Source organism: Nomascus leucogenys, chromosome 12 (assembly GCF_006542625.1).
Source record: "Nomascus leucogenys isolate Asia chromosome 12, Asia_NLE_v1, whole genome shotgun sequence".
Lineage (NCBI taxonomy): Eukaryota > Metazoa > Chordata > Mammalia > Primates > Hylobatidae > Nomascus > Nomascus leucogenys.
In genome coordinates this window covers 96,725,227-96,751,295 of record NC_044392.1, presented here as the reverse complement: position 1 = coordinate 96,751,295, position 26,069 = coordinate 96,725,227, and the positions used below count along the sequence as shown (strand labels likewise).

Here is a 26,069-nt window from a genome sequence, read left to right as displayed (position 1 = left end):
CCCAAAAACATGATTTTTTGACAAAGGGATCAATATAATTTAATGAGGAATAAATACAGATGCTGCTCAACTTATGATGGAGTTATGTCCCAATAAACTCATTGTAAATAAAAAATACTGTAAATTGAAAATGAATTTAATAACATGATAAACCCACTATGAAGTCAAAAATGATAAGTCGAACCATTGTAAGGAAGTTGGAGACCATCTGTAATTTTTCCAACAAATGTTACTGGAATATTTGGATGTCCATATGGAAAAAAAAATGAACCTTAACCCCTGCCTCACACAATACTCAAAAATTAATTCAAAATGGATCACAGGCCTACGCATAAAAGCTAAAACTATAAAACTTCTAGAAGAGAACAAGAAAATCCTAATGACCCTGGTTAAGCAAAGACTGCTTGCATAATAGGTACTAAGCATAAAGAAAAAATACGTGGATTTCACCAACATTTAAATTTCTACCCTTCAAAAGACATCACTAAGAAAATGAGGCTTGGCACCATAGCTCATGCCTGTAATCCCAGTGCTTTGGCAGACCCAAGCAGGAGGATTGCCTGAGGCCAGGAGTTTTAGGTCAGCCTGGATAACATAGCAAGACCCTGTCTCTACAAAAAAATGTCAAAGAGGCCTGGCAAGATGGCTCACACCTGTAATCCCAGCACTTTGGGAGGCAGAGGCAGGTGGATTGCCTGAGCTCAGGAGTTCGAGGCCAGCCTGGGCAACACGGTGAAACCTCGTCTCTATTAAAATACAAAAAAATTAGCTAGGCATGGCAGCATGCACCTGTAGTCCCAGCTACTCAGGAGGCTAAGGCAGGAGAATTGCTAGAACCCGGGAGGCGGAGGTTGCAGTGAGCCAAGATTGCGCCACTGCACTCCAGCCTGGGCGACAGAGCGAGACTCCGTCTAAAAAAAAAAACAAAGTAAAAGAAAAATTAGCCAGGCATGGCAGCTTGAGCTTGTAGTCCCAGCTACTTGGGAGGCTGAGGTGGGAGGATCACCTAAGCCTGAAAGTTCAAGGGCACAGTGAGCTATGACTCTGCACAGGCAAGAGAGAAAGATCCTGTGAGGGAAGGTGAGGGAAAGAAGGGAGAGACAGGGAGGAAGGCAGGGGAGGTGTATTAGTCTGTTTTCACACTGCTGAAAAGACATACTCAAGACTTGGAAGAAAAATAGGTTTAATGGACTCACAGTTCCTCATAGCTAGGGAGGCCTCACAATCATGGCAGAAGGCAAAAGGCACTTCTTACTTGGTGGCAGTAAGAGAGAATGAGAGGGGAGCGAAAGCAGAAGCCCCTTATAAAGCCATCAGATCTCATGAGACGTATTCACTACCATGAGAACAGTATGGGGGAAACCACCCCCATGATTCAATTATCTCCCACCAGGTCCCTCCCACAACACATGGGAATTAGGGAAGTAAAATTCAAGATGAGATTTGGGTGGGGACACAGAGCCAAACCATATCAGGAGGGGAGAGGAGGGAACGGGAGGGGAGGTGAGGGGAGGGGAGAAAAATTCAGACTAGATAAGTATCTTCTAACCCACTAAGATAAAAGGTGAGTGTTTAGAGTTCATAATGTCTTAGATTCTGTTTTTCCTTAGGTAATTCTATAGAATTTAGACTTCTACAAATTTGGTAACACTAAAATGTGCAAAATTTTTACAGTCACAACCTGGAGGATATCTTCCTAATACAGAAAAGATACAAAACTGGTAACCTGAGTAAAAGGTTTGCTGACACAGAATTACCACCAGTTTCTAAAAAACCCAGCTCTTTGAAGAGGAAGACAGTTTATCTGTCTGCATACTTATCCAAAGCCAGCCTATGTATACTAAGATGAAGCTGTTTAAAATCAAGTTACCTAAGCAAAGCTTATTACAATCAGTCCTTATTTTACCTCATCTGCTCTTGCAAATAAATTACAACACAATTAGTAAGACATACGCAGAAACAAAGGGTTGTTACTATGTAACTTTATCTTACTTAACATATCTAAGTTTCAGAAGACACATAAAAACAATTCTTATTTCATATAGGTACACCCAATCAGTTTTATGTACTAACGTTCTCCATCGTATCTGATTTTACTCTAGTGTACTACACAAAATATAAAATATGAATAACTGAACCAATAGACTCCATTGTTTCCCTAATATGTGTAGAAAGTATTTCTGTCAATTTTAATAACAGTGTATTGATAATTTAACCTAAGATTTTTTAAAATGCATATATACTCCAGCCTATAATTTCCTTAATAAAATAGTTTTTTATGATATCTGATCTCTCATTATATACTTCTCTAAATAAACTTTGGATTGCCATTCATATTTGCATGCAAATAGCACCTACATACAATGAGATAATATTTGTAGCATCTATGTAAAAATTCCTGAACCACTGGGAGCCTGATTCTCATAAATTAACTGAATAAAGTACACCAATAATTACGAAGCCATCTGGTAAATAGCAACATTGTAAATAAAATTTATTTATAAACACTAGAGGGTGCTCTAATTCAACAGTGCTTCGTATCTGGCTGTGATATTTAAAGTAATTTTCTCCTTGATTAAAAACAACATCTTCAGCAATGACAATTTTTGCTACTGTGCTAATACATACAAATAATTTAAGAGCCAAAATTCCATTCTTCCAGAACATACAACAAAACAATTTGTCAAGATAGGCAATATAAAAAAAATGCAAATTGTGACACGAAAAATTCAAAATGTCGGGGGAGAAGGAGTTAATGTGTACAGGTTTTGGTTGGTTTGTTTGCTTCTTTTCTCTTTTTTGGTGATTGAAGTTACATTAGTATCAGTTTCTGGTTTGTTTTTTTTTTTGAGACAGAGTCTAGCTCTGTCGCCAGGCTGGAGTGCAGTGGCACGATCTCGGCTTACTGCAGCCCCCGCCTCCTGGGTTCAAGCAATTATCCTGCCTCACCCTCTTGAGTAGCTGGGACTACAGGCGTGCACTGCCACGCTCGGCTAATTTTTTTGTATTTTTAGTAGAGACGGGGTTTCACCATGTTGGCCAGAATGGTGTTGATCTCCTGACCTAGCGATCCACCCACCTTGGCCTCCCAAAGTGCTGGGAGTACAGGCGTGAGCCACCATGCCCGGCCATATCAGTTTTAAATAACTTATTAGAACTATACGATTTTTAACGAACCTAATGGTAACCACAAAGCAAAAACCTATAATAGATACACTAAAAGCAAAAAGCAATGAATTAAAACATACTACCAGGGAAAATCATTTAATCGCAAAGGAAAATAGAAAAAAGGAAGAGAGGAGTTATAAAATAACTAGAAAACAAATAACAAAATGGCTACAGTAAGCCCTTACCTATCAATAATAATACTGAATATAAATTGACTAAATTCTCCAATTAAAAGACATCATAATTAAAAGACATGACTGACTGGATTAAAAAACAAGACCCACCTATATGTTGCCTACAAGAAACTCACTTCACCTATAAAGATACAGACAAAAAATGAACAAATGGAAAAAGATATTTTATGTAAATGAAAACCAAAAAAGAGCATGAGTAGCAATGCTTGTATCAGATAAAACAGACTTTAAGTCAAAAACCATAAAAAGAAACAAAGAAGGTCATCATATAATGATAAAGGAGTCAATTTAGCAAGAAAATATAATAATAGTAAATATGTATATACCCATTGCAGTATTACCCAAATATAAAGCAAATATGATTAGATCTTAAGGAAGAGGCAAACTGTAATACAATAATAGTATTTCAACACCCCACTTTCAACAACAGACAGATCATCCAAGCAGAAAATCTACAAAGAAGTATTGGAGTCTATACTGTAGACCAAATGGACCTAATAGACATTTATAGAACATTTCAGTCAGCTGCTGCATTTTCCTCATCAGCACATAAAACATTATCCAGGATAGACCATATGTTAGGTCACAAAACAAGTCTCAACAAATTCAAAAAAGCTGAAATCATTTCAAGTATCTTTTTCTGACTATAAAAAAAAAAAACCTAAAAGTCAATAACAAGAGGACCTTTGGAAAACTATACAAATACATGGAAATAACATTCTCCTGAATAACAAATGGGTCAATGGAGAAATTAAGAAGAAAATTTAAAAATGTCTTGAAACAAATGAAAATACAAACACAACATATCAGAATATGGGATACAGCAAAAGTAGTATTAAAAGGAAAGTTTATAGCAATAAACGCCTACATCAAAAAGAAAGATTTCAAATAAACAATCTAACTATGCAACTTAAAGAACTCAAAAAACAAGAGCAAAACAAATCCAAAATTAGTAGAAGAAAAGAAATAAGGATTAGACTGGACGCAGTGGCTTATACTTGTAACCCCAGCACTTTGGGAGGCCAAGGTGAGAGGATCGTTTGAGCCCAGGAGTTCAAGACCAGCCTAGGCAACATACAGAGACCTCCATCTCTACAAAAAATAAAAACAAATTAGCCTGCTGTGGTGGTGCATGTCTGTAGTCCCAGCTATGTGGGAGGCTAAGGCAAAAGGATCGCTTGAGCCCAGGAGTTCCAGACTAGCCTCAGCAACAGAGCAAGACCCAATCTCAAAAAAAAAAAAAAAAAGAAAAAGAAAAAGAAATTGAGACTAAAAAATATATAAAACATCAACAAAGCAAACTGTTAGTTTTTTGAAGAGATAAAATTGACAAACCTGTAGTTAGACTAAGAAAAAAGATTAAGAGCCCAAATAAATAAAATCAGGGATAAAAAAGGAAACATTTCAACTGATACCACAGAAATACAAAAACTCATTAGACAATATCGTGAACAAGCACATGCCGAAAAAATTGGAAAATCTAGAAGAAACATATAAAATCCTGGACACATACAACCTACCATCATTGAACCAGAAAGAAATATAAAATCTAAACAGACCAATAATGAGTAACAACATCAAAACAGTAGTAAAAAATCTCCCATCAAAGAAAAGCTCAGGACCTGATGGATTCACTACTGAATTCTGCCAAACATTTAAAGAACTAATACCAAGTCTACTCAAACTATTTCAAAAAACTGAAGGAGGGAATACTTCCTAATTCATCTATGAGGCTAGCATTACCCTGATAACAAAACCAGACAAGGCCACCACACACACATAAAAAATCTAAAGGCCAATATCTTTGATGAACATAAATGCAGAAATCCTCCACAAAATACTAGCAAACTGAATTCCACAGCATATTAAAAAAAGACCATTCCATCATGATCAAGTGGGATTCATCCCAGATATGCAATAATGGTTCAATACATGCAAATCAATAAACATGATACATGATCAACAGAATCAAGGACAAAATCCATATGATAATTTCAATAGATGCTGAAAAAGCATTCAGTAAAATTCAGCATCCCTTCATGATAAAAACTCTCAACAAACTGGATTAGAAGGAACATACATCAACATGATAAAGGCCATACATAACAAACCCACAGCTAATATCATACTTAACGCGGAACAACTGCAAGATCTGGAACAAGATAAGAATGTTCACTCTCATCACTTCTATCCAACATAGTACTGGAATTCCGAGCCAGAGCAATTAGGCAAGAGAAAGAAAGTGTGTCCAAACTGGAAAGGAAGAAGTCAAATTATCTTTGTGTGCAGACAACATGATCTTACACTTCAAAAAACCTAAAGAATCCACCAAAAAATTCTTAGAACTGATAAACAAATTTAGTAAAATTTTAGGACATAAAATCAACATACAGAAATCAGTAGCATTTTTATCTAACAGTTATCAATCTGAAAAAGGCATCAAGAAAGCAATCTCACTTGCAATACCTACCAAAGGAAAAAATAATCTAGGAATAAATTTTGCCAAAGCGAAAGATCTCTACAGGAAAAACTACACAAAGCTGATGAAATAAATTGAAGAAGACACAAAAAATAGGAAGACATCCCATGCTCATGGATTGCACGAAATAACATTGCTAAAATGTCCATACTACCCAAAGAAGTATATTTATTGATCTATACATATGCAATCTCTATCAAAATTCCAATGGCACTTTTCATATAAATAGAACAATCAATCCTAAAATTTCTATGGAACCACAAAAGACCCAGAATAGCTAAAGCAACCCTGAGCAAGAAGAACAAAGCTGGAAGCATCACACTATTTGATTTCTAATTATACTACATAGCTACGGTAATCAAAAGATCACAGTATAGGGATAAAAACAGACACATAGACCAATGGAACAAATAGAAAACTCAGAAATAAATCCAAGCACTTACAGCCAACTCATTTCCAACAAAGGTGCCAAGAATATACATTGGGAAAGGACACTCTGTTTAATAATCGTGCTGGGAAAACTGGATATCCATATGCAGAAGAATGAAACTAGATCCCCATCTTTCACCATATCCCAAAATCAAATCAAAATGGATTAAAGACTTAAATCTAAGACCTGAAACTGTGAAACTACTAAAAGGAAACACTGGGGAAACATTCCAGGACATTATTCTGGGCAGAAATTTTTTAGGTAAAACCTCAAAAGTCATAGGCGACAAAAGCAAAAATAGATAAATGAAATTACATCAAGCTAAAAAGCTTCTGCATAGCAAAGGAAACAATGTTTAAGGTGAAGAGACAACGTACAGAATGACAGAAAATATTTGCAATTCATCCATCTGACAAGCAATTAATAACCAGAAGATATAAGGAATTTGAAACAACTCAATAGCAAAAAAAAAAAAAAAAATCTAATTATAAAATGGGCAAATCATCTGAATAGACATTTCACAAAAGAAGACAACAGGTATATGAAAAAATGCTCAAAATCACTAATCATCAAAGAAATGCAAATCAAAACTACAAGATATCATCTCACCTCAGCTTATAAAAAAGACCAAAAAATAACAAATGCTGGCAAGGATGTGGAGGAAGGGAGCTACTCATACACTATTGGTGGGAATGCAAAATAGTACAGTCATTATAGAAAACAGTACAGAGGTTGCTCAAAAAATTAAAAATAAAACTACCATATGATCCAGCAATCCCACATCTAGCTACATATCCAGAAAAAAGGAAATCAGTATACTGAAGAGTTATCTGCACTCCCATGTCTATTGCAGCAGTATTCACAATAGCCAAGGTATGGAATCAAGATGTGTCCATCAACAGATTAATGGAAAAGGAAAATGTATATATACACAATAAAATGTTATTCAGCTATAAAAAAGAATGAAATCTTGTTATTTGTAACAACATGGATGGAACTGGAAGTTATTGTTAAGTGAAATATGCCAGGCACAGAAAGACAAACATCACATATTCTCATTCACATGTGGGAGCAAAACGAGTGGATGTCAAGGAGGTAGAGGGTAGACCAGAGGCTGGGTAGGGAAAGTGTTTGGGAGGAGAATGAAGAGAAGGTGGTTAAGGAATATAAAAATACAGTTAGATAGAAGATATAAGTTCTAGTATTTGATAGTAGAGTAGGGAAATTATTGTTAACAATTTATTGCATATTTCAAAATATCTAGAAAAAATAGTAATGTACCCAACACAAAGAAAAGACAAATGTCTGAGGTGATGGATAGCCCAGTTACCCTGATTTAATCATTAAACACTGTACACAGGTATCAAAATATCACATGTACCCCAAAAATATGTACAAATAATATATATCAATAAAAAAAGAAACTGTTGTAACTAGAATCAAAGAAAAGCATCTTGTGCCAGTGTTTGAATTTATTCCTACAACATTCATAAGCTCAATTACAAATCCTCGAAATTTTGAAAATTGTTGTAATTGTATATATTGCCATTTTTCAATCCAAAAAAAGTTCCCTATAGTGTGTTTCTAATAGATAGCAACAGATAATCACAGATAAAGTTTCATGGCTAACATATGCCATTATATATTTCAAGAAAGTAGCTATTGACTGACCCATTATTTATTTCTAATATTTTACCTTTAAAAATGATTACAGAAAAAATAAAACAAATTATAAGTATTTCTAAAATTCACATACCCAAAGTGAACCAGTGTCTCTCAACTTCCTCTCTCTTACAAACGTCCGTACTCACTCACTGCTCACTCACATACAATTCACTCCCCAAGGCAGTACCTGGTTTACACTTCTCATTCCTTTCCCTAATGTTACCAGAAGGCCTAACAGAAAATTATGACGCTGGGATAGCCAGTTATGGGGAAAGTTTTAGGCCTTCGTGGCAAGTATCAAACTGAACCACTAGCAAGATTGTCTTTTGGAGCTCCAACATAATCCTAACGATTATCTTAGTTTCCACTAATATTGATAGTTTTTGCCTATAAATCTGTAAAGCATACAGCCTACATAAAGTGAAGACTGGGTATAAATGTGTAATTTTACTTACAAACACCAACTTTTGCCTCTTAATACAATGTTTCAAAAAAATGTACAAATTGTGAGACCAGTATTCTATTCAAATAATGGTTTAAGATGAATACCTGCTTTCCATGATTTCTGAATCCTGTTGCAATTTAATAGTCTCTGTTGTAATTTCCACTTTCCGTACACTTCCAAAGAAATCAGTTATCAGTACATTTTTAGGATCCCTCTGAAAAAGATCAGTGCGATGTCCAGGAGTAGACACACACAGACTTTTGGGACACACCTGAAACTGAAAAAATATATAATAATAAATGCATGCATCCACACACATACAACATTTATTAAATCCAATGACATAATACACTAAACTATAGTGTATTTTTAAAACTCTCCCAACCTAAAGAAGCTATGTGTTCTAAAGAGCTTAAAGATTAAAGTTTCATTCCTATCATAATGCTCGGAATTTTAAGAAAACTATACGGACATCAGGACAGTAATAAAAAGGTAGCTGGCCACCGTGGGAAAAGGCATACTCACTTTCTTGAATTATATGCTTCAAAGTGTATTGTGAACCCTTAACTCTAAGAAGTCATACTCAACACGATGAAAACAGAATTGCTCTTTTTCTTTGTCTGTATCCATCACAGTGCAGTGCTCTACTAGCGTGGTTTTCAAACGTTTTGCAATCATGCCTCTTGATTCAAACTTTAAATTCAAATAAAGTAGTACATGGAGCCCCAATATGTAAAAAACATTTAAGTGGAGTTGCTCTGGATTTTAGAATACTGAAGCACAGCCTCTCTACTGCATATCCTCTTGCTCTCTGTTGTACTCCTATGTAGCATTTTATGTATCAAAGCACTTTCTTAGTTTATATACGAAAATAAGCCCAAGCTACCTCCACAAATACTCCAGTGCTCCAAGAATACAGTCTGAAAAACCGCAACTTCACTGCAAAACAGACATCACAGTAATTTTTCTGTTAATCTTATCACTGATACTCCACATCAGTGAATTACCAAGGACAGACATATATTCACTCACTCAGCAAAGCATAAAAAGCGTCTATCACATAGAATTCAGACTGTTACTTTCCACAGAGGATACAAAGATTGATAAGACATGATGCTGTCCTCAAGGATTTAAGTCTAGTTACAGAAGAATAAACATAACAAAGTAGAAAAAAAATGCTAAGTCCCACTTCAGAAAAGGATAAACTTCTTATAGTTTGAGGATGGGAAAAAATCAGAGAGTGAAATTCAAGCAATTTTTTTTTCCTTGAAGGAAAACGAGGACTTACTGGTGGGAAATAAGAGCATTCCTAATAAAAGAGCAGTTGCAGAGATGTGCAAAGCAAATGATTTAGTTTGGCTGAAACACAAGATATATGAGGAAAAATATTATAGACCTGCCAGGAAGGGTCCAGGCGCACAGCACCTATCCACCTGTAGAGATAAGACTGTCTGCATTGGCAATCACCAATATGAAGGCAGAAAGGTGGAGAAGGGTAGAGCAGCTACAATTTATAAAACACAGTGTTCCAAGCACTGTGCTAAGTAGTTTGCAGATATTCTCATTTAAACCTACCAATAACTCTGAGGTATACAAAAGTTGTATCTCCACTTCAAACTAAGGCTCAAAGAGATTAAGTAATTTACCTAATACCACACTGCCAGCAATCCTTGTCGTCCCTATTCAGGAAAGCAGTACAAGGAAACACAAAGAAGAACTCAGGATACAAATTAAAAAGGAAAAAAAAGTAAAATGCCAAACAGGAATAACAGATAGAAGATTGGAGAAAAAAATGACAGATAAAATAAAATAAGCAGAGATAAAGTTGAAGTCCCAAGAATACTGAAGATCTCTTGGGTATTCCTGTATGAACAACTTGATGGGCTTTCTTAGGTACCAGCAGAAGAAAACATTTAAGAGTATAGCCAAATGGGCCCGGGAAACACTGAATAATATTATCTTATTCTTTGCTGCCAAAATAAACATGCTTCCCCTTATTAGGAAGTCACTCCTTTTTTTAAGAATTTTTATCATATCAATCTGATTTCCTTAGCTCACGTAACACAATGACCCACAGGTCCCATATTACTCAGTTTAATTTTCAATAATCTCCTTCAGTTACAGAATGTCCACACTCTGGCCAGGCCATTATCAAAGATAAGAATCATCTATTATTCCAACTTCTGTGTATCTGCACATATTCTATTTCCTTAGTGTATGCTGTACCTCTCTTCCTTCAAACCATCCTTCCTTCAAGCCATTATCAAAGAAAAGGATCATCTATTATTCCAACTTCCATGTGTCTGCAGGTATTTTATTTCCCTAGAGTATGCTATATTTCTTCTCTTCCTTCAAACCTGTACTTACTTTTCCAAGAAAAAGTTATTACTAATCTCACTATATTTAAAGGAACCATAGAAATGTGCATTGTTATCATGTCCTTTCATTCATCTAGTAGATATTCAATGAGCATCTACAAATAAACCAGGTACTGTAATTAAGTTCTGTGGAGTGTAAGATGAATATAACATGGTCCTTACACCTCGTATTCAAGAAGCTCAAAGCCTTGAGGAAACATCACAAATATAAACAATTACAGTGCAATACTAAAAGTATACTAAAGGTACATGGCAAGAGTTATGTGTTCACAAAGGAAAAAAATTACCTGGAGGATCCAGACATTTCACATAACAAGTAATGCTTTATAAATGTGCTCTTCAACTGTTACCAATGGTACTATAAGTTTTTAAGGGGCTAACACCAGGTCTTCAAATTTTGCTACTCCTAAAGCAACTAACATACTACTGTGAATACAGCTGATACTCAACAAACTTTACTACACACATATACTCTAATAGAAAATAGGTATTATTATACAACTGAGCTAGAGATAGGTTAAGTCACTGCCCCAGTAAACTGCCAGAAAATGAATCATTCTTATTGAATAAGATTACAATAGTCATCATTAAATTTTAAAAATAAAGGTGGTAGGGTAAGATGAGATATTAGTGAGGAATGTTTATTAAAAACTAAATAGCAATTATGAGCAATAAAAAAATTAGTTTCCTTAATCTTTCCTGTATAATCAATAGAAGTATTTTTTAAACACTCATTAGATATTCAATGTGCAAGGTACATATATTTAAACTTTTGAGATAGCATGTCATGCCTTACTTAAATTATAAAATGTACAATCCAAAAATGAGAACTTCCAAACTGAAGTAATTGGAACTCAGGTGACTATAATTTTTTTTACAGTTAAAGTAGCATTATCACAAGTTTTAATATTCAAATTCATATCAAGATTTAATAAACATCAACATAAATAATCTTCAAAATGAAGTTAGAAAGTAGTTGATATGGTTTGGCTATGTCCCCACCCAAATCTCATCTTGAATTACAGCTCCCATAATTCCCACGTTATGGGAGGGACTTGGTAGGAGGTAACTGAATCATGGGGGCAAATCTTTCCCATGCTGTTCTCATGACTGAGTAAGTCTCACAAGATCTGATGGTTTTATAGCAGACAGTTCCCCTGCACATGCTCTCTTGCCTACCACCATGTAAGACGTGCCCTTACACCTCCTTTGCCTTCCACAATAATTGTGAGGCCTCTCCAGCCATGTGGAACTATAAGCCCATTAAACCTCTTTTTTGTTATTTTTGTTTGTTTGTTTGTTTGTATTGAGACAGAGTCTCACTCTGTCACCCAGGCTGGAGTGCAGTGGCGCAATCTCAGCTCACTACAACCTCTGCCTCCCAGGTTCAAGTGATGCTTCTCCTTCTGCCTCCCGAGTAGCTGGGATTACAGGCATGTGCCACCATGCCCAGCTAATTTTTGTATTTTTAGTAGAGACGGGGTTTCACCATGTTGGCCAGGCTGGTCTAGAACTCCTGACCTCGAGTAATCCGCCCACCTCGACCTCCCAAAGTGCTGGGATTACAGGCATGAGCCACTGTGCCCAGCCTAAATCTCTCTCTTTTTTTTTAAATAAATTACCCAGTCTCAGGTATTTCTTCGTAGCAGTATGAAAATCAACAAATACAGTAAATCGCTACCAGCAGAGTGGGTTACTGCTATTAAGATACCTGAAAATGTGGAAGTAACTTTGGTACTGGGTAACAGGCAGATTTTGGAACAGTATGGAGGGCTCAGAAGAAAACAGGAAGATGTGAAAAAGTTTGGAGCTTCTTAGAGACTTGTTGAATGGTTTTAACCAAAAAGTCCAGGCTGAGGTGGTCTCAGATGCAGATGAGTAACTACTGGGAATTGGAGCAAAGGTGATTCTTGCTATGCTTTAGCAAAGAGACTGGCAGTATTTTGCCCGTGCCCTAGAGATTTGTGGAACTTCGAAATTGAGGGAGATGATTTAGGGTATCTGGTGGAAGAAATTTCTAAGCAGCAAAGTGTTCAAGAGGTAACCTGGGTGCTGTTAAAATCATTCAAGTTTATGTATTCACAAAGATATGGTTTGGAATTGGACCTTATATTGAAAAGGGAAGCAGACCATAAAGTTCAGAAAATTTCCATCCTGACAATGCAATAAAAAATAAAAACCCATTTTCTGAGCAGAAATTCAAGCCTGCTGCAGAAATTTGCATAAGTGATGAGGAGCCAAATGTTAACTGCCAAGACAACGGGGAAAATGTCTCCAGGGCATGTCAGAGACCTCCACAGCAGCCCCTCCCATCACAGGCCCTGAGGCTTAAAAGGATAAAATGATTTTGTGGGCTGGGCCCAGGACCCCCTGCACTATGCAGTCTAGGGACTTGATGTCCTGTGTCCCAGCCACTCCAGTTGTGGCTAAAATGGGCCAAAGTACATCTCGGCCCATAGCTTCAGAGGGTGTAAGCTCCAAGCCTTGGCAGCTTACACGTGGTGTTAAGCCTGAAGGTGCACAGAAGTCAAGAACTGAGGTTTAAGAAACTCCACCTAGATTTCAGAGGATGTATGGAAATGCCTAGATGTCCAGGCAGAAGTTTGCTACAGGGACAGGCCCTCATGGAGAACCTCTGCTAGGGCAGTGCAGAAGGAAAATGTGGGGTTGGAGCCCCCACACAGAGTCCCCAGTTGGGTACTGCCTAGTGGAGCTATGAGAAGAGGGCCACCATCCTCCAGATACCAGAATGGTAGATCCACTGACAGCTTCCACTGTGTACCTGAAAAAGTCACAGACTCTCAACGCCAGCCCGCAAAAGCAAACAGGAGGGGGGCTGTACCCTGCAAAGCCACAAGGGCAAAGCTGCCCAAGGCCAGGGGAGCCCACCTCTTGCATATGTGACCTGGATGTGAGACATGGAGTCAAAGGAGTTCATTTTGGAACTTTAAGGTTTAATGACTGCCCTATTGGATTTCTACATGGGGCCTGTAGTGTCTTCGTTTTGGCCAATTTCTCCCAAGTGGAACAAGTGTATTTACCCAATGCCTGTACTCCCATTGTATCTAGGAAGTAACTAACTTGCTTTTGATTTTGCAGGATCATAGGCAGAAGAGACTTGTGTTGTCTCAGATGAGACTTTGGACTGTGGACTTTGAGATAATGATGAAATGGGTTAAGACTTTGGGGAACTGCTGGGAAGGCATGATTGGTTTTGAAATCTGAGAATATGAGCTTTGGGAGGGGCCAGAGGCAGAATGATATAATTTGGCTGTGTCCTCACTCAAATCTCATCTTGAATTGTAGCTCCCATAATTCCCACATGTCATGGGAGGGACTCAGTGGGAGGTAATTTAATCATGCGGGGCAGTTACCCGCATGCTATTCTCATGATAGTGAGTGAGTTCTCATGAGATCTGATGGTTGTATAAAGTGCAATTCCCCTGCACACGCTCTCTTGCCTGCCGCCATGTAAGATGTGCCTTTGCTCCTCCTTCACCTTCTGCCATGATTATGAAGCCTCCTCAGCCATGTGGAACTGTGAGTCCATTAACTTTCTTTTACTTTATAAATTACCCAGGCCCAGGTATTTCTTCATAGCAGTATGAAAATGAACTAATACAGTAGTTCTATCAAATTTCACAGCCCATAGCAGTGGGCTTCAGAATCTTAGAGTAAAACCCCCTTAATAAATGAGAATTTACCTAAAAGATTTATATATGATTAAAGAGACCAATGCAAAGCTGCTTGGCTGAAGTGCTAGAGGACAGAGCCCTGTCTATTCAGTCTCGCCTTCATTCTAAGTCCCATGAAAGCAGGAACAGCATCTGCCTCTTTCATTAGGAACAGCCTATGCTTGGCAGTTAGCAAACACTCAAGAAATGTTTGTGAAAGAATAAACAGACTATAAATTAATGGAGAAAAGAATGAAAGTCATTGACACATAGTAAATTATCCAGTCTAGAATTGTTGTTTCAAGCTTTTTGTTATGCCTACTTTCAACAGCAACTTCAAAGTAGATTTAATTAAAAGAATCAGCACAAAAAAATTCAGGAAAAAAAATCTAAATTAAATTCAACAAGCCTTGTCAAATGACTATACTATAAATTGTAGGGCCCACAAAAAATACGTAAGAAAAGGTCTCTCTTTTCCAGGAGTTTCCCATTCAGTGAGAAAGACTTACATTCAATTAGTAAGGTCAATAAAAGACTGTGGTAAATGTTACTAAGGAGAAATAAAGGTCTATGGAGGCTCTGAAAAAAAACAAGAAATTCCCACAGGGAAGAATTCAGGGAGACTTCCTGAAGGAGATACAATCTGAAGTGGCCCCTGAAGAATATGTATAATTTCAAAAGTTGAATCTAAAAAAAGTACATTTCTGGTAAGGAAAAGAAAATGAGTAAATAAAGGAAAACATCAGGCCTCTTGTAGTAGAAAGACACAGAAATACTAATATACAGGTAAAAGGTAGATATCAAACAGTTTTAAAAGCTATAATTCAAGACATAAAACAAGATCCTCTAGGAGTACAGGGCATAATACACTTCTTTTCACATTAAGGTTAGCATACATATGTGCTATAATCAAATCAAGTGAATACTTACAAGGTCATTCATATTAGTTTGGCTAGCTGGGTTAATTTCTTCCAAAAATTCCAAGACATAAAATGTGTATCTATCCATAAGATGGACTCCAATTGCAGGATCAGGTTGATGCTATGAAAAGGGGAAAAAAAAGTATTTCTAACAGTATCATTATAACAAAATGTTTTAAATGTAATCAAAATTTCCTTCTAATGTATCAGTCTAAGAAAGAACAGATACATTCATAAAGCATTTAATTGGTTTCAGAAATAGCTGCACATTCCAAAGACACAGTTTACAAATGGGGAAAATGTACATACCGAGAGTGAATCTTCTCCCACTTGACTACTAGCTAGAGCCATTATGTTAGGAGAATAAAATCGCTCATACATGGATGCTCCTTGGCAAGTATCAATAATAAACAGTAGCTCATTGTAGCTGAAAGAAAAATGATAACATCTTTGACAAGGATCATGCTGTAAATCATACACTAATATTTCTACAATACTTTCATAAGATGTTTAAATCATATCTTAGTCATTTCATTAGCTAAAAGTTTTCAGCAGAATTCCCAACAGAAATTTGACCTTAGAAAAGTTAAAGGTATAAATTTGTCCAAGGAAACCACAGCAAGTATTGCTTGTGCCCAAGGTGGCTGCCCTAGCTCTTTTCCCTCTCCCTTGTCTGTGCCATATAATTCAGAATCTAAACGAATATTCAACAAGCACTTATTTGGCACCCATGCTGTCCTAGAAATTGAGCTAAGTTCAGAAAAAGAAGTATGACTTAGTAACTATACTCAAAGAGCATAAACTCTAAGTGGAAGACAGACAAACATACAACTAATTTGGAATGTGATGAGTACTACAAATATACATTGAGTGCCTACAATGTGCCTGATATTATGCTGGAGATACAATAGTCCCTGCCCTCATATAGCCTAGAGTCTAACAAAATCAAAGTGTTGAATCAACACTGAGAAAGGACTAAGGAGAACTGCAAAGAAAAGCAGATCAGAGAAAGGTGATGCCCAATATGGACAATGAAGGATGTTATTTTGTATTACAGAGAAAAGAAGATAACATTCCCTCAGAGAGAAAAGCACATAATGTAAAAAAGTATAAGTGCTTGGGAACAGATCTATGTAGCTAGGATTTAAAGTAAATTTGGGAGAATGGAGGGAAATTGGTTTCAAAAAGGTAGAATAGGTTCAATTTGTAAAGGACACCAAATGAAGTCTGGATCTTATCCTATAAGTTTGGAGAAACCATGAAAGGTTTTTGTTTCTGTTCATTTTAACGAAAGAATAATATAATCAGGTATCTATTGCACAATAAGCTGGCTAGCTGGCAAAAGTTAAACCAGAGAGGAGACATGTTTTCTGGGAAGTTTTTTCTCAGACACTGGGTCTAGGTAAACAGCTAACATGGAACCTAGAAAACAAAGCATTGAATCTTGAACCACAATATCATCCAAGAAAGTGACAGGAGGCACAATTAATATGACACATTTGTTTTGTGGCAAAATATGTGGAGGCTCCTATGCATTAGAAACACCCAAAGTTAGGAGAGGTTGTGGAGTAAACAAGAGAGCAAGCTCTAGGACTGAACAATCTGGGCATGAATCCTAGCTGTGTAAAGTTCGGCAAGTTATTTAATCTTTCTGTGCCTCAGTTCACTCACTTGTAAAAAGGGAATAATAATAGTATCTACCCCATAGAGTTGTAAAATTAAATGAGACAATAGATGTAAAATACAGTATGCAGCCCCCAGTACACATTCTATAACTGTAAGCTGTGAATAAGACATAATCAGTGCCTAGTAAAAGCTTCCTCTTCAACACTTCCACACATTGTTTATGCTTTTAACATTACAGTATTTATTTTGTAGCATCGTTGTGTACATATTTCTCTTTTCCATTAGATTGTAAACACTTTGAAGGCAGAATAAGCATCATATTCCATTTTCTGCCATAGGAACGGAAGATAGCCTATAAGTGTTTATTGAAAGTAATCAGGTTAAAAGTTCTTTCACTTACAGTCATATGTATGACAGCTTCCAACTAAACAGATGCTTAGCAAGGGTTACTAACAATCATCCTTAATGTGAGTTAAGTTACAAATTTTATGCTAATCATAATTTCAGCGATTTTTTTCCATCGAAGAAATATGTCTATCACATTAGGGGCCAAAGAATGAGCTAGAAAGAATAGGTACAAGTTGAAAAATAAACAGATGTTCATAATCTCCATAATAATAAGTAACTTGGTTGGAGGGACACTTATTTCCTCTAAAAAAGATGCTAAATAACAAGAGATGGAATCTTAAAAGGTTAACTATTTCATGTTATAGAATAACTCTCAGTTTTTCTTTTAAAAACAACCCAGTTCAGAGGAAATAACAAATGTAAATTTAAAAGAGTCAAAGAAATTGTCAAAATAAGTTAAAAATCTTAAAAAATTAAAATTACAAACCTACTAACCATGTGAAAATTAGGTATGAATATAGCTGATGAAAAGAAGTAATTTGCTAATTACCGTCTTTTCTGCCACATTTGTTCAAAAGCATCCGCAAGTTCTATGTTGGTAATTTCTTCAGAATCTTGAAATTTTAAGAAACCATTTCCACCATGTCCTTGTATAAAGAGTAAAAAAGATAAATATTTTTTAATGCAAACTGCATATATCTAGATATATACATTTACTTCATTCATTACATTTTGACATCACTTGTTATTTTAGACTCTAAAATGTATACAATGAAAACAAACAAATTGAATTTTCTACTATTCCAATTAAAAAGAGAATGATAAGACTATATAAAATAGCAGATATAATATCTTTAATAGGGTTTCTAATATTCAATTACAGAAACCTATATTTATGCTCTTCCACTGGCTCCATTATTATATCAGAAATGAGTTTCCATTCACAAAAATGTTTCAAATACCAGGCAAACATTTTTGATGAGAAAGAAGCTGAAGACACTAGCTAGTCCCACATTTTTACTACAAGAGGTGGACCAGAAGATTGTGCTATTTGTATGCAATCTAGAGGCAAGCTGTCTGGATTCAAATGGTAGCTATGCCATGTTAGTTTAGGAAAATAATTTAATATTTCTATGCTTCAGTTTCCTCAGCCATAAAGTGAGAAATGTATCTGCAACACTATCATTAGCTTACTTATACAGTTGCTTTGCACAGGTTTTTAAAAGGTACTTTCCACTGGGCATGAAAGTAGAAAAAAAAAAAAAACTAGTCTCCCCACCTTCCTCCTGAATACATGCAGCCCTATGAGCTTACAAGTGGTTAGCTGACTATGCCTTTGTGGGAGAAAAAAGTATCCCTCCCTCCCATTAGAATACAACCCTGTGGTAGGGCAGATTACTTAGTAAGTGTAAGCACATACTAGATTTCAGTTCCCACTTAACCCCCTGGCCAGATTCTTGGGTGCACTATACAACCCACACAACCACATACAGCAACCTTGAATATCGGCACCTAAGTCAATGCACTGCTGTGAGAATGAAATGAGTTAATAGCCACAATGATTCAGAATACTGCCTGATGTATACTATGCCTCCATAAATATTATTATCATATTATCATAATTATCAACCCTTTTATTCTCTTACAGACCCTGGCAACCTTCTACAAAAGATCAGGTAGTAAATATTTTTGGCTTGTGGGCCATATTGTCTCTAGCACAACTATTGAACTCTGCTGTCCTAGTATGGAAGCAGTCATAGAAACTGTGTAAACCAAATGGATGCAACTGTATTTCAATAAAACTTCCAAAACAGGCAGCCAGTTCACAGGCCATAGTTTATCAAATCCTATCTTCAACTACTGGAATTTGTTCCAAGCCTGCAGTTATCCTGAAAGAGTTCCAACAGAATCAGTAAACAAACAAAAAATAATAATAATAAATCCTTTAGTTTAGTACATCAAATAAGGCTAAGCTACAAAAAACTGCACTTCATCTTGTTTGCCACAAAAGCTTGAAAATTCCTTGTAATTTTCAGATAAAGTAAAATAAAATTTTTCCTGGCTTCATTAACTCTATCGAGTTAATTTATAAAGTTTATAAATTGAGTCTTGAAAGTTATAAATAAATGCAACACGACAGAGAAAAGCCACTAACTAGGGGTCATTAACTATCCTGACATGTGATATCTAAGAATCATTCTGCACCTGTTTTATCATCAGTCAAATGGAATGCCCTCCAAAAAATTTATAGAACATCTTTTGATTAACATCCATATTTACCGAATACTACTACAAGACAGGCAACTGGTGATAAAAAAAAAAAAAAAAAAAAAAGCAAGAAATATATAATCAGTGACATCTTGGAATTCAAAATATAGTGAAGGCAACAGATACCCAAACAATAAAGTAATAGTAAGTTAAATGCTATGAAAGAAACGAAAAATTAACATGAGCATGCATAGAGGAAAGTCCAGACCAGCCAAGGAGAAGAGAAGTATCTTTGGATAAGGAAAATATAAGCTGTGTTATTCATACCTATTCTGAAGTAGAAAGCAGAAACTATTAATAATAACACTGGGACAACAGGTGTAAACTACAACTGTCCCAGGTAATTGGAAACATCAGTCACCCTAGACGTAGAAAGGAAGTCATGGAAGGAAGTGACTCCTGAGCTAAAACTAAAACGATATGGAATAATCAAGCAGGCAAAGTGGACTGAAAAGACGTCATAAGCAAATGCAAGAGCTTAAACAAATGTTTGAAGGACAGAACATTCAAGCTTGGAAGAGAATTAGAAAAAGTATTAAGAACTAAGACAAACTAAATAATATAGCTAAATCATTACATATATTATTATGTGTAATACATATGATAACTATATTATATTATGGTACACTTTATCTCCAATATTCCTCAAAGTATAATCAAAAGACTACTGTATCTCATATCTGAGGAGTATATCCACAATGCAATTTCATGAATCCCAGCCCAGATGAAAACTAAATAAAAATTCTAAAACAAGGCCTAAGTATCTACAGTTGGTAATCTTCATGTACAGCAAAATTTGAGATGGAAAACCATTATAAAGTTTTAAGCAGAGGAGGGACAGATTTGCAATTTCTATTAGACACTTTCACAGGATGATTAGCAGAAGAACAAAACTGAAGGATGCTATAGCAGGATACCAAGCAAAAGGTGCTAAAGTTTACCAAGTCAATAGTAAAAAAATATAGAGATAAGAAAATCAGGAACAGCACAAAATGTTATACTGTTTTCAGAGATCATCTCAAATAGTTCCACATCATGGAAAATATAACTACATGAGAAACCATTTTAACCAAAAATCATTTCACGTGTTTAAATTTCTTTCCATTTGCCTTTCTTTTCAAAGAGTTTCAATATATTCTACTATAAAAACTCTAAATTATGAAATTACCTGTCATATAAATTAGAATATTGCTTCTATCATCAGAAAGAAGACGTTTTGACCGAGGAGTACTAGGTGGGATCCTCCCAGTTAATACCCGTAAAAAATTCTCCACAGTTACCTAAGGGGGAAAAAACAAGAAAAATCAGATGAAATAAAACCTGGGAGATCTTGACAAATTATTTTTTACTTTCAAAAATGTTCGTTCTTCTTTCTCCATATATTACTCAGCATCAACTGAAAATAAAACACCCAAAAATTATGTAACTCAATTAAAATATATTCATTTAAACATATACCTCCAAGTAACTTTGTTACTATTTTTAAAAGTACTAAAAACTAACAAAGAAGGCAGGCCATGGTGGCTCATGCCTATAAACTCAGCACTTTGTGAGGCAGGGCAAGAGGACTGCTTGTGGGCAGGAGTTCAAGATCCGCCTAAGCAACATAGTGAGACCCCATTTCTATGCACACACACAAAAAATGTTTAAAATAGCCAGGTATGGTAACATGTTCCTGTAGTTCCAGCTACTCAGAAGCCTGAGGCAGAAGGCTCATTTGAGCCCAGGAGTTCACCACTGTACTCCAGCCTGGGCAAGAGAGCAAGACTATGTCTCTTAGAAAAAAACAAAAACAAGCAAAGTAAAACTACCTTGGAGAAAAATAAGTTCTGAATTTAAAACTTTGAATGCTATGTGAAGTGCTGCCTTTAAAAACTACTAAAAAGCTGCAAAATTGTTAATCTGGCTGGGCATGATGGCTCACACCTGTAATTCCAACTACTCAGGAGGCTGAGGCAGGAGGATCACCTGAGGCCAAGTGTTCAAAAACAGCCTGGACAACATAGTAAGACCCCATCTCTGGAAAAATAAAATAAATTAGCCAGGCAAGGTGGTGCACACCTGTAGTCCCTGCTACTCAGGAGGCTGAGGCAGGAGGATCACTTGAGCCCAGGAGTTCAAGGCTGCAGTGAGCTATTATATGGCCACTATACTCCTACCTGAGTGACAGAGCAAGACTCCAGCTCTAGAAAAATAAAAAATAAAAGTTATTAATCCCTCTGCATAGGCAATTCTGTGGGAGGATACGAAATATAAGAATTTTTAAATAAACTCAACTACATTATTGCAGCTAATCTGTACAACTACTTAGTCAATTATAGATTAACCATGAAATAAAATAGTTCCATGTTCACTACCTGGGTGACAGGCTCAATCATACCCCAAACCTCAGCATCACACAATATACCTCTGTAACAAATCTGCACATATATCCCCTGAATTTAAATTTAAAATAAAGGTTGAAAAAGAAAAAAAAAATTTCATATCTATTTCCCCAAAATTACGTATCTTTAATTTTTGAATGCACTTTGTTTCTCAGATTTTGTTAGTGGTATCTTTAACATGTACAAAATTCATAACACTTTAAACGAGATTTCCCAATCTAGAATTTCTATCCTTCTGGGATTCTTTGAAGGCATATTTAAAGTTGTAGAGAGTAAAACACTGATTTAAAGCCAACAGCTGAGTCATATATTATGCATATCTACATTTAAAAAGTAGAAAATCTATCCAGTTTTCTTGTTCAACTATTTCCTAGAACATGAGTGTATAAATTGTATGTATACACATTTGTGTGTGTGTAAACTGTTTGATGTACATTTTTCCTGCAAGACAGCAAAATGCTAATTGTTTTAACAGGAATTCTTGTTGGCCAACAGGGAAGGAAAATATTTGGCCTATATTTTCTTAAAATATGACTAAATAAACAAGTAAAAGGTCAAACATACATATTTAATTCAATGAGCCAACATTTTTGAGTGCCTAACACCAGGCTCTAGGTACTTGCCAGCTATATGATACATAAGATATAGGCCCTCTTAGCTTACAGTCTAGGAGGAGATAGATATGCTTTTAAAATTGCTTCAAAAGTGGTCTAGGAACACACAGGAAATTGTGTCTTACTTTTGGTAGGCTTGGTAAAAGGGGAAAGATTATCTAAGAAGACTTCATAAAAGAAGACTTCAAATATTAAGCGGATTCACAATCTTTTATATTTAAAATGAAGTTTCAAAGGGAGAAAATACAGTATAATACCATTTTTTACATTTACATTTTTCTTATCACATTCATAAAAAACACTGGAAGCATATTGAAACTATGGTCACTACAGTTTTTCCACAATTAATACAATTACTAAAACTAATAAACTTGGAATTTTAGGTCAAATATGAAAAATATACGTTTACTATAAAATATATTTACTGTAAAAGAAAGTTGACACATGAAACCTCACTATAATACTCTAACGTTGAAGCCAATATAAAGTTTTTCTGTCCTAGATAAAAACATAAAATGTTCATGTTTTAATATTTTACTTATATATCATTGCCTTAATACGAACTTCAGAGAAAGTTACATCAAGGCTTCAGTGACAATTAAGTTTAAAGAAAAATAATAATTTTATTCTGCCATTGTTTTAGAGCTTAAAAGTAACAATGCCATTTCAAAAATGTGGCTAGATTAAAGAACTTACCTCATAACTTCTATAATCCACTTCCACATCATCTCCATACACATTTAGTTCCATATTCTTGTGACTAAACACTGTAGCTGGTTTGGGATTTCTAGGATTACAGGCCATATCATCTGCAAGCATTAGGACAATGTGACTAGGAAAAAAAAAATCCAGTAAATATATAATTTAGATAAAAGGAATAAGTTAAACACAATTTATATCATGTAGCTATTGTGTTCATTTTTCTCCTCCTTAAAAAAACAATTTTCAACTACATAGTTGAAGGCACTTTATTTTTTTCATATCCTTGTGTACTATATAGAGAAATTAGTGCAATCTGGCATAAACTTATGAACAGAATTTCAAGTTATAATGTTTTTCTGAACAATGTGTACACTTTATGCCACATAGCAAAGGGAAGCTAAAGAAACTGTCTTCCTCAAGCATCGAAAATATTTTTTAGTAAAATTTTACATTCTGAAGACATACAGAGTCCACATTAAACTATGATGCCCCAAAGAATTTAACTTTCAGAATCCCAAATGCTTGAGTATAAAAACATGCAACTGATCAGCAAGTACAATCAGTTTAGCACAAGAGCACACCTCCAAGCCAATCACTCCTCACAAGATCCACAAATCCACTCCATTTCCCTAACACCAGCAACCACCATCTTCTGGCTAGATGCTGGAATAGCTCCCTACCTGGCGTCCTGCTTCTACTCTCACCCTCTTTCAGTTCATTCTCCTAATAGCCCCCAGAGTGATCTTCCTTAAATAAGTCAAATTATTAAATGTTCCCACTTAAAAGTTTCCAAGGACTCCCCATTATATCTTTTTTAAAATTTTATTTGTTCACCTGCAGTTCCATGCATCCCCATTACATTTAGAGAGAAACTGCAACTCCTTACATCATCTAAAAGGCTCATATAATCTGGTCTCTGTCTCTCCAACTTCAGCCTCTACCACCCACATTCTCTATGCTACCTCCACACTGGCCTTTCTGTTCTCAGAATATGCCAAGCCTTTCCCACTTAAGTGGCTACTGATCAAATTTAGACTTCACTCCTCCCAGATCTTCATATAATTCCAGCCTCAGCTATGGTACTCTATCTTATTGTGTGTTTTATTTTCTTCAGGACATCTGTGAATCTGAAATCCCCATCATCTCCTATCACCACCACCCCCATTAGAATATAAGCTCTCTGAGAGCAGGGGCTATATCTGTCCTGTTCACCACTGTATCACTCACACCACATACTAGGGTCTGGCATATAGGATGTACTCAGTAAATAATTTTAAGTGAATGAAAGGTTTTAATTTTTGCATATAATTTCTTTAGAAGGAAATAAAATCTCTCTTTGATACTTTTCATCTTCACTCTACCATTAAAACTGGTGAGTAACAATCAGGAAATTCTCCATTCTACCATATCTTGAGTTTCCCAAGCATAAGGAAAAAATTAATGTGGCATACGTAATTAGTTTGGCAGGGGACAGCAAGAAGAAAATGTTCTGCTACATATGTTCCAAATACATTAAAGTTCAAAACTGAAACATTATGATTTTTCTTGAAAATTGGCTAGATTTCTACTTTGAAAGTGTTCCAACCCTGTCACGTTCAAAGATCAGATCTTCAGCTGTTACTGATTCATTTTCACAGAATAGTGAGTCATTCCTCTTAAAACAGAAAATACATCTTCTCTTTTTTAAAACTTAAGGAGATCATTAATTTACATTAAATAAACATCAATCATATATTCCTTTGTTAAACAAGACTGAATTGACCTCCAAATGTCAATATAAAAATAAGTATTTCTGGCTGGGCACGGTGGCTCACGCCTGTAATCCCAGCACTTTGGGAGGCCGAGGGGGGCGGATCACGAGGTCAGGAGATCGAGACCATCCCGGCTAACACAGTGAAACTCCGTCTCTACTAAAAATACAAAAAAATTAGCCGGGCGTGGTGGTGGGCGCCTGTAGTCCCAGCTACTTGGGAGGCTGAGGCAGGAGAATGGCGTGAACCCAAGAGGCGGAGCTTGCAGTGAGCCGAGATCACGCCACTGCACTCCAGACTGGGCAACAGAGCAAGACTCCATCTCAAAAAAAAAAAAAAAGAATATTTCTTTAGGCTATGTTTTCTGTTTAGGGTTAATTTCACTCTATGAAACTAAATAATTATTCAATAGCTATACAATGTCAATATCAATCAGAAAGAAGTACTAACTTTAACTTAAAATCATAAATTTAATCAACATTTCTCTTAGAGATAATTTTGAGCCTCAATATAAGTACTATGACCGGTTAACATAATCAATATATTATAAAACACTGTACTTGGAATAATACAGAAAAAGAGAAGTTGGGAAACAGAATAGATTTCAAACGTTTTGAAGTCCAACCACATATTCTAATTCACTGTTTCTAAAACTTAAGAAATGTACAGAACTCTTTTCTACAGAAAAAAAATAATTCTCACTTGATCCAGGTGTTAAATTATTTATATAACAGTACTTAAGTATATAAATGCAAACAAACTACTTAGACTTATAGTTCTTACAAAACTATAAAATCAAGAGAAAATTATAAATTAAATCTAACAAAACTAGCAAACTAATAATACTCTAAAAACATTAATCCCATTGAAAGATGACATTATTTTCCAAAAACTAAATGCCTGCTGCTTTGTTGAACAGAAGAGCTTCAAGTCTGGTTCTACATTTAATTTTTTTGTATTTTGACATCCTTAATTGTTTAAGCAAACTAAAACGGCCTGAGAAGGACTCCATAATTCCATATT

General features: G+C 35.7%; 1 protein-coding gene across 1 annotated transcript in view; it reads right to left on the bottom strand.

The window, feature by feature from the left end:
- The window catches only part of PIGK (phosphatidylinositol glycan anchor biosynthesis class K), a 129,909-nt gene that overhangs the window by 54,994 nt on the left and 48,846 nt on the right, over positions 1-26,069 (bottom strand). The window contains exons 4-9 of the mRNA XM_003260224.3: positions 23,290-23,425; positions 20,764-20,875; positions 17,878-17,974; positions 15,663-15,780; positions 15,364-15,474; positions 8,486-8,658 (exon numbers count right to left, since the gene is read on the bottom strand). Coding sequence (XP_003260272.1) covers positions 8,486-8,658; positions 15,364-15,474; positions 15,663-15,780; positions 17,878-17,974; positions 20,764-20,875; positions 23,290-23,425 — 747 coding nt within the window. The remainder of the gene's footprint in view (positions 1-8,485; positions 8,659-15,363; positions 15,475-15,662; positions 15,781-17,877; positions 17,975-20,763; positions 20,876-23,289; positions 23,426-26,069) is intronic.